The 9768-nt window shown below is 41.5% G+C and overlaps 1 protein-coding gene across 12 annotated transcripts in view; it reads left to right on the forward strand.

Annotated features, from left to right (window-relative positions):
• The window catches only part of LOC122550870 (inositol polyphosphate-4-phosphatase type I A), a 201258-nt gene that overhangs the window by 141163 nt on the left and 50327 nt on the right, over positions 1-9768 (forward strand). For 9 of the 12 annotated variants that reach the window (XM_043692245.1, XM_043692250.1, XM_043692248.1 and 6 more), the window contains one exon: positions 852-1092. In XM_043692245.1, the coding sequence (XP_043548180.1) occupies positions 852-1092 (241 nt within the window). The remainder of the gene's footprint in view (positions 1-851; positions 1093-9768) is intronic. The other 3 variants (XM_043692253.1, XM_043692254.1, XM_043692255.1) reach the window with 1 other exon arrangement.

Here is a 9768-nt window from a genome sequence, read left to right on the forward strand (position 1 = left end):
GGGCTTATGCCCGAAACGTCGATTCCCCTGTTCCCTGGATGCTGCCTGACTTGCTGCGCTTTTCCAGCAACAAATTTTCAGCTCTGATCTCCAGCATCTGCAGACCTCACTTTCTCCTCAAGTATCTCAAACAACCAGAATTGGATCACCTGCCCTGTCAGTCTGTTTCCATGCTATCTAACTCTATAAATGCCCTTGTAAATGCTTTTAATAATATGTAACGCCCTCTTTTTATTTAAACATTTAACACTGTAAAGTATAATGAAAGCAAACACCATACACACCACTTCTGGAGTTTCAGACCATGGGATAAATGTAATTCAGCGTTTGTATTATTTCTTGAGCTGCTCATTGGTGGTGTTTTTCTATGTTCATCTGAGTTCAACTGCTATAATCATAGCACTAATTTTTGTAAATATGTATTTTATGCATAGACATAATGGATTGCAATGTTAGCTTCCTATTTGCCATCCTTAATTTCAGATTGACTGAAGAAAGAGGAACAGAAAATGCTAGAAATGCACGCACGATCTGAAACAAAAATTGCAATTTTGATTCTAGGTCAGGGTGACTTGCCTATTGACATAGGCTAGCATCTGTGGAAATACAAATAAGAATGCCAAAACATTATTTCCATGTTTCAGCTTGGCCATGAAGGGATCCAGACACTGGGCTTGAATCTGATGTCTGACCCCTTCTGAATTCAATGTCTGTACAAAGGAGATCAAAACGAGCTTTCCTGTCCACACATAATCTTCGAGATTGTGTTTGTTTTTGGTTGCAATAGCAATGACTTAATAATTTAATGACTTAATCAATTTTATAACTACTGCCATTTTTCTCTCCTTTAGGAGAAGGTGTGGCTTAACGTTGATAAAAGTTTGGACTGTATTATTCAGAGGGTGGACAAACTTCTCCAAAAAGAACGGTTACATAGTGATAGCTGTGAAGATGTTTTTCAGTGTGATACTACCTCTGCCAGCAAGAAAGGTAACCAAGAATATCGTGCATACTGGATAAATCCAGGGGACTTAGATGAGAAATGTTCTCGATCTCCATCATCATGTCGTTCATCCAATAACAGAGCTGCGTGTGAGTGAACATTACCATTTGCTTTCCTTTCTAACCCTTGGTACGTTAAGTTAAAATCATTTTAGTTGAGTTTAAAAATTGGGGAGAAAGCACCCAGGCATTAAATCCAGAATTAAGAAGAAGTGCTTTGTGCATACAGTGCCGCCAGCAGGACGCAAGTCCACCCTACCAACCCTTTGCAATTTTGTGAGTCGCCTGAGCTGCTTTTGTTGCAGGCTTCTGTTGCTGGCCTAAGACCCTACATCCTGATGAATTGCTCAAGATCATTTAGGTGATCAGCGATGCTCATGCTAGTTGCAGTCCTGCTCTTTCCCTTCCTGATCCTCTCTCCCTCATCACCCTTGGCCACTTCTCCAAAATCAATGCCGCCAGATTGGTTTATCAGATGACATTGTACTGTCATCAATAAAAAGCTCGAACTCCTCTAACATTAACGTTGGCTGTCCTTTAAATTTGAGATTTCTCAACTTGATAATTAATTGGCAACGCAACAACACACTTATTAAATACATACAGTCTTTTCCTCCAGTTTGATTGAAGCCAGTGAGAATTTTGTTCAGAAACAGAAGGTAGGAAAACAGCCAATTTTATCCAGCCGAATAGCAAAAAGTTTATAAGTTGTGTTTCCATGAGGCTTGGAACAACACACTCATTGATAAGGAAATGCCCATCCTGATGCTTTTTAGCAAAACATTCCAGTTGTAATAATTGGATCTTCTAACTGCTCCAAATAGATTGGTTTCGTCCAGTGATCTTACCAAGGGTTAGTTTCCATCTCACTTTTTCTTTTGTATTTTGATATTTTAATGGTTTGTTCATCATGCTGTCTGCATTTTCCATTGCTTGATCTTTCTAATTCTGCTATCTTTGCTTTTACTGTCATATTTAATCTTTAGCTATCTATTTATATGTTGGAAGTTAAAATTTGGTTTTAGGTTCCAACTGTCAAAGCATAGCATGTTTGTCTTAAACCATGCTCATAGTGGGTTTGGGTGGCAATATAACTGTAGAATTGCAGTGATCAATTGTTTCAAATGTACACATACACTCACACCTTCAAGAATTCCATCTAAATGTGGACACTGATAATACATTGAGATATAAGGAAAACATAGACTTCCTTTGACTAATACAAATAAAACCTAATTTTCACGGTAATAAATAAAATATCACCTAGGGTTTATTTATCAAGAATGAATGAAGGTGCATCTTAAATTAATTTCCCTGTTCATCTCAGAAGAAACCCTTCCATGTAATATTTATTCTTTATCTTTCTACTTTATACTAAGGACTGTCATTTTGTCCATAAACCTTATTTCTTTATTTTTCGATTTTGTACCTAAGTACCTTTGTACCTAAGATGACGCCAGGAGTGGCGACTTTGTACACTTTTCACTGTACTCTTGTATTTTTGTGTTTGAGTACTTGTGACAATAAAATCTAATTCCTATTATGCAGATGTTAGTGAGGCATCGCACTAAAGTGTGGAATTCAAATCTCTGTTTTAAAACTGAAATGTAGACTCTGGTGAGAGTGACCCTGTTGACATCAGAGCAGTATTTGATTGAGCGTGGCACCAAGGAGTCCTTGCAAAACTGGAATCAATGGGAATATCTTCTGCTGGTTAGAGTCAAAAGTAACACACAGATGCTAGTGGTGTTACATGTCAATCACTTCACTCCCAGGATATCATTAGAGGAATTTCTCCGGATAGTGTCTTAGGCCCAATTATCTTCAGCTGCTTTCTCAATGATATTCTTTCCATCCAAAGATCAGAAGTGGAGCTATGTGCTAGTGACTCTGTGCATTGTTCACCACTATTTGCAACTCACTAGATACTAAAGCAACCTGAGTCTATCTAAGGTAAGATCTGCATTGTGTTCAGGGTTGACTGATGAGTAGCTAGTAACATTCAAGGTACACAAGGGCCAGACAGTAACATCTTCAAGAGAAAATCTGACTAAATAAAGCTGGAAATTTCTGGAGAAACTCAGTGGGTGACAGACTCGATGGGGGGAGAAAAGAGTTAACATTTCGAGGCCAATATAACTCTTCAAATTGAAGAGGTTGGTGTAGTAATGGGTATTATGCTGTAGCAACAGGGGCAGAGGAGCAAGCAGAAGGGATGATAAAGGAGCTCCAGAGCAAAAGGTGCTGGGAGTGTTAATGAGAATAGAGAAGAAGTGTTAATTGATTATTAATAGCAGAAAATATGTCAGCTTAATGAAAGAAAAAATGTAAACAAGACACTGAAATGGGAGGATGGGGGAATTGAGGACTAATTGAAATGGAGCATTCTATTTACAATTTGATATTGTTGAACTCAGTGGTGAGTCCTGAAGGTTGCAAGTGACTAAGTTGAAAATGAGGTGCTATTCCACCAGACTGTGCCCACCCTCCCCCTCCATTGACACAGGTTGACATTACTGTCATGATATTGTTGAATCTTTCACTATGAACATCCTGGGGTTTACCATTAAACAGAAATTGAACTTGAAGGTCAGTGTCTACAAGAGCAGGTCAGACGCTAAGAATGTTGCAACAGATAACTCATTTCCTAACTCCCTAACACCTGTCCATCATCTACAAGATGCAAGTCAGGATAGTGATAGCATACTTTTCACTTGCCTGGACAGATTTTGGCTTCAGTATTGCTTATGAAACTTGGTGCCATCCAAAACAAAGCAGGCCCATTTGATTGACAATACATCCACAATTTTCACAATTCACTCCCTTCACCAGCACCACACAACATGGCAGCAGTATTTATCATCTGCAAGATGCACTGCAGGAACACAGCTGGACTCCTTAAGCAGCACCTTCGTTGTATGCAATCCCTGTCACTTAGACGATCATTGACAACAGATGCTGGGAGCCCAGCCACTTTCAAGTTCCTCTTCTAGCCACAGACTTTCTTGCCTGGAAATTAGATCATCATTCTTGATCAACACAAACCCAGGGATAGCCAATTTGATAAAGTTTGCCTTTGTTTCTTCACACAAGCTTTTTTGTCAAGCTCTGCTTAGGCATATTCTTTAATATAAATCAAATGCTTGTGTATTTTTTGTTTTTTGCCATTAAATTTGCACCCAAAATGATTTGCAGAGTTTCTGGCGTTTCCCACCTTAAAAAGAGCTTTTTCTTTTCATGAAGACTTTGAGAGTTTCAAGCACTTTCCAAATTTAAATTTCAGTAATAAGTCTTTGTTTTACTGAGTCACTCAGATAAAATATTTAAGTCTTTGTGCTTTATTTTCAATCTATGCTTCCTATATTCTTACTATCTCATGCCCATTACCTGTTTGTATGTGCCTGTGTGTGCGCTTCAGATTGTTGCATTTGACAGTAACTTGCATTTGTTTACAGGTTGATATATTTTATTGATGTTCTTGGAATTTATAAACACTGAGATTATAACATAAAAAGAAAATAAATTAATAGAAACATACTAGTTTATCCAGTATCAACAAACTTTCTTAATGCAATTGTCAAACCAAAGATATTTGATCGCAGTTATGTGAAAGCTTAGTTTTCTGCTATTCATTAAGTTGCTAGGCCCTCAAGTCGTTGGGTTTAGAACCCTATTATTTAAGTGTAAAATCCTATTGATTAAATGCAAAATATATCAAGTACACTTAGTTTGTTAATGCCATTATTTTTAGACACTGTTACCTTTCCACCCTGATTTGTTGTATTAATTTATATTGCAAGTCTGAATTCAAATTAAGAGCAACTTTTTGAATTTGGAATAAAAGTTCATTTTCTTTCCTTGTTTAATCTGAAGATTTGAGTCTAATTTAAACCAAGAATTTTGTTTTCTGTGAAATCTCACTGCTCATTATTGCTTGTTTAAATGACTTGAAAATTGACCACAAAAGGAAGCTTCGTCACTTGAAACAAAAAGCAGCTTTATAGTCTAATTTTTGTCCTGTTGCATGCTGTGCGATGAGTTGCTGCCTTAAATAACTCCTAAGTACTTGCTCCTACATCTGGGCATTTTTAATTTTTAAATAAATAAATCACAGGATCTTTATTCATTTAAGCATTGACTTACTGAAGTCTGTCTTCAAAGCATATGATCTAAGAAATTGACTACCAATTTTGGCAGCAGATTTTTTTTCTGCTTAATTAAAGAAAAATCTCCACCTATGCAATAATTTCTGATGTTCAGAATGTAAAACTCTTTTAAAGCAAACAAAATTTATTGTAGTTTGTGAAAGTGGAGTTTTTCCCCTTGTGTTGACCTTGGACTCCTCCATCGCCAGACCATAGCAACACGATGACTGGAGGAAGAGCGCCTCATCTTCCGCCTAGGAACCCTCCAACCACAAGGGATGAACTCAGATTTCTCCAGTTTCCTCATTTCCCCTCCCCCCAACTTGTCTCAGTCCCAACCCTCAAACTCACCTTCCTAACCTGCAATCTTCTTCCTGACCTCTCCACCCCCCCCCCCACTCCGGCCTATCACCCTCACCTTAACCTCCTTCCACCTATCGCATTTCCAACGCCCCTCCCCCAAGTCCCTCCTCCCTACTTTTATCTTAGCTGCTTGGCACACTTTCCTCATTCCTGAAGAAGGGCTCATACCAGAAACGTCGATTCTCCTCCTTGGAGAGGAGCCTGCTGCGCTTTTCTAGCAACACATTTTCAGCCCTTACTGAAGCGTGGCCTTTTTTTTTTGGTCAACCATCCTTCACTAAGACCAATAGATTGCCTGTGGTCTGTGTACCCAGAGTCCTCAGTTTTCCATAAGAGTCGAAGGAGGCTATTTTGCCCTTTAAATCTGCTCTGCCATTCAATGCCCAAATGCTTGGTCAAGGTAGAGTTATACACCAAGAAATGCACCTATTGGTCCCACTCATCTGTGCTGACCAGATATTTGAAATTGATCCAATTCCCCTTGCCAGTATTTGGCCCATATCCCTCTAAACCCTTCTTATTCATGTACCCATCCAGATACCTTTCAAATGTTGTAATTAGAGTCATAGAGATGTATAGCACGGAAACAGAACTTCGGTCCAACTAGTTCATGCCAACCAGATATCCCAACCCAATCTAGTCCCACCTGCCAGCACCTGGCCCATATCCCTCCAAACCCTTCCTATTCATATACTTATCCAGATGCCTTTTAAATGTTGCAATTGTACCTGCCTGCTCCACTTCCTCTGGCAGCTCATTCCCTACACGCCCCACCCTCTGCGTGAAAAAGTTGCCCAATAGGTCTCTTTTATCTCTTTTCCCCCCTCACCCTAAACCTCTGCCCTCTAGTTCTGGGCTCCCTCACCCCAGAGAAAGAGCTTGTCTATTTACCCTATCCATGCCCCTCATGATATTGTAAACCTCTATAAGGTCACCCCTCAGCCTACGACGCTCCAGTGAAAACAGTCCCAGCCTATTCAAACTCTCCTTATAGCTGAAATCTTCCAACCCTGGCAACATCCTTTTGTAAATCTTTTCTGAACTCTTTTTCAAGTTTCACAACATCCTTCCGATAGGAAGGAGACCAGGATTGCACGCAATGTTCCAAAAGTGGCCTAACCAGTGTCCTGTCCAGCCAACTCCTGTACTCCATGCTCTGACCAATAAAGGAAAGCATATCAAATGCCACCTTCACTGTCCTATCGACCTGCGACTCTTTCAGGGAACTATGAACCTGTACTCCAAGGTTTCTTTGTTCAGCAGCACTCCCTCGGCCCTTACCATTAAGTATATAAGTCCTGCTATGATTTGCTTTCCCAAAATGCAGCACCTCTCACTTATCCATCTGCCGCCATTCAGCCCAATGGTCCATCTGATCAAGGTCCTGTTGTAATCTAAGGTAACCATCTTCACTGTCCACTACTCCTCCAATTTTGGTGTCATCTGCAAACTTAGCTACTATACCTCTTATGCTCACATCCAAATCATTTATATAAATGATGAAAATTAGTGGACCCAGCACCGATCCTCGTGGCACTGGCCTTCAGTCTGAAAATCAACCCTCCACCACCATCTTCTGTCTTCTACCTTTTGTGCCAGTTCTGTATTCAAGTGGCTAGTTCTCTCCTTATAGCTCAAATCCTCCAACCCTGGCAACATCCTTGTAAATCTTTTCTGAACCCGTTCAAGTTTCACAACATCTTTCCGATAGGAAGGAGACCAGAGTTGTACGCAATATTCCAACAGTGGCCTACCCAATGTCCTGCACAGCCACAACATGACCTCCCAACTCCTGTACTCAATACTCTGACTAATAAAAGAAAGCATACCAAACACCGTCTTCACTATCCTATCTACCTGCGACTCCACTTTCAAGGAGCTATGAACCTGTACTCCAAGATCTCTTTGTTCAGCAACACTCCCTAGGACCTTACCATTAAGTGGATAAGTCCTGCTAAGATTTGCTTTCCCAAAATGTAGCACCTCTCATTTATCTGAATTAAACTTCATCTGCCACTTCTCAGCCCATTGGCCCATCTGGTCCAGATCCTGTTGTAATCTGACGTAACCCTCCTCGCTGTCCACTACACCTCTGATTTTGGTGTCATCTCCAAACTAACTAACTGTGGGAGGCACGGTGGCACAGCAGTTAGCACTGCTGCCTCACAGCACCAGAGACCCGAGTTCAATTTCCACCTCAGGCGACTGACTGTGTGGAGTTTGCACATTCTCCCGGTGTCTGCGTGGGTTTCCTCCGACAGTCCAAAGATGTGCAGGTCAGGTGAATTGGCCATGCTAAATTGCCCGTAGTGTTAGGTGAAGGGGTAAGTGTAGCGGTATGGGTGGTTTGCGCTTTGGCGGGTCGGTGTGGACTTGTTGGGCCGAAGGGCCTGTTTCCACACTGTAGGTAATCTAAACATCCCTGTACCTCTTATGCTCGCATCCAAATCATTTATGTAAATGACTAAAAGTAGAGGACCCAGCACTGACCCTTGTGGCACTCCGCTGGTCACAGGCCTCCAGTCGGAAAAACAACCCTCCACCACCACCCTCTGTCTTCTACCTTTGAGCCAGTTCTATATCCAAATGGTTAGTTCCCTCTGCATTCCATGAGATCTAACCTTGCTAACGAGTCACCTATGGGGAACCTTGTCGAATGCCTTACTGAAGTCCATATAGATCACTTCTACCGCTCTACTCTCATTAATCCCGTTTGTTACTTCAAAAAACTCAAAATATCCAAATGGTTAGTTCTCTCTGCATTCCATGAGATCTAACCTTGCTAACCAGTCACCTATGGGGAACCTTGTCGAATGCCTTACTGAAGTCCATATAGATCACTTCTACCGCTCTACTCTCATTAATCCCGTTTGTTACTTCAAAAAACTCAAACAAGTTTGTGAGACATAATTTCCCATGCACAAAGCCATGTTGTCAATCCATAATCAGCCCTTGCCTTTCCAAATACAAGGGGCAAGGGCAAAATAATTGTACTGGCTTCCACCTCCTCTGGCAGCTCAGTCCCTTCATTCATAACCCTCTGTGTGGAAAACATTGCCCCTCAGGTCCCTTTTGAATCTTTCCACTCTCACCTTTAGAACATAGAACAATACAGCACAGAACAGGCTAATTGTACTGCTTCCACCTCCTCTGGCAGCTCAGTCCCTTCATTCATAACCCTCTGTGTGGAAAACATTGCCCCTCAGGTCCCTTTTGAATCTTTCCACTCTCACCTTTAGAACATAGAACAATACAGCACAGAACAGGCACTTCGGCCCACGATGTTGTGCCGAACATTTGTCCTAGCTTAAGCACCCATCCATGTATCTATCCAATTGCCGCTTAAAGGTCACCAAAGATTCTGACTCTGCCACTCCCACAGGCAGCGCATTCCATGCCCCCACCACTCTCTGGGTAAAGAACCCACCCCTGACATCTCCCCTATACCTTCCACCCTTCACCTTAAATTTATGTCCCCTTGTAACACACTGTTGTACCTGGGGAAAAAGTTTCTGACTGTCTACTCTATCTATTCCTCTGATCATCTTATAAACCTCTATCAAGTCACCCCTCATCCTTCGCCGTTCCAACGAGAAAAGGCCGAGAACTCTCAACCGATCCTCGTACGACTTCCTCTCCATTCCAGGCAACATCCTGGTAAATCTTCTCTGCACCCTCTCCAAAGATTCCACATCTTTCCTAAAGTGAGGCGACCAGAACTGCACACAGTACTCCAACTGTGGCCTAACCAAAGTCCTGTACAGCTGCAACATCACTTCACGACTCTTGAATTCAATCACTCTGCTAATGAACGATAATACTCCATAGACCTTCTTACAAACTCTATCCACCTGAGTGGCAACCTTCAAAGATCTATGTACATAGACCCCAAGATCCCTCTGTTCCTCCACCTGACTAAGAACACTACCATTAACCCTGTATTCCGCATACTTATTTGTTCTTCCAAAATGGACAACCTCACACGTGGCAGGGTTGAACTCCATCTGCCACTCCTCAGCCCAGCTCTGCATCATATCTAAGTCCCTCTGCAGCCGACAACAGCCCTCCTCACTGTCCACAACTCCACCTATCTTCGTATCATCTGCAAATTTACTGACCCACCCTTCGACTCCCTCATCTAAGTCATTAATAAAAATTACAAACAGCAGAGGACCCAGAACTGATCCCTGCGGAACTCCACTTGTAACTGGGCTCCAGGCTGAATATTTACCATCTACCACCACTCTCTGACTTCAAC

Source organism: Chiloscyllium plagiosum, chromosome 6, assembly GCF_004010195.1.
Source record: "Chiloscyllium plagiosum isolate BGI_BamShark_2017 chromosome 6, ASM401019v2, whole genome shotgun sequence".
NCBI classification, from domain to species: Eukaryota; Metazoa; Chordata; class Chondrichthyes; order Orectolobiformes; family Hemiscylliidae; genus Chiloscyllium; species Chiloscyllium plagiosum.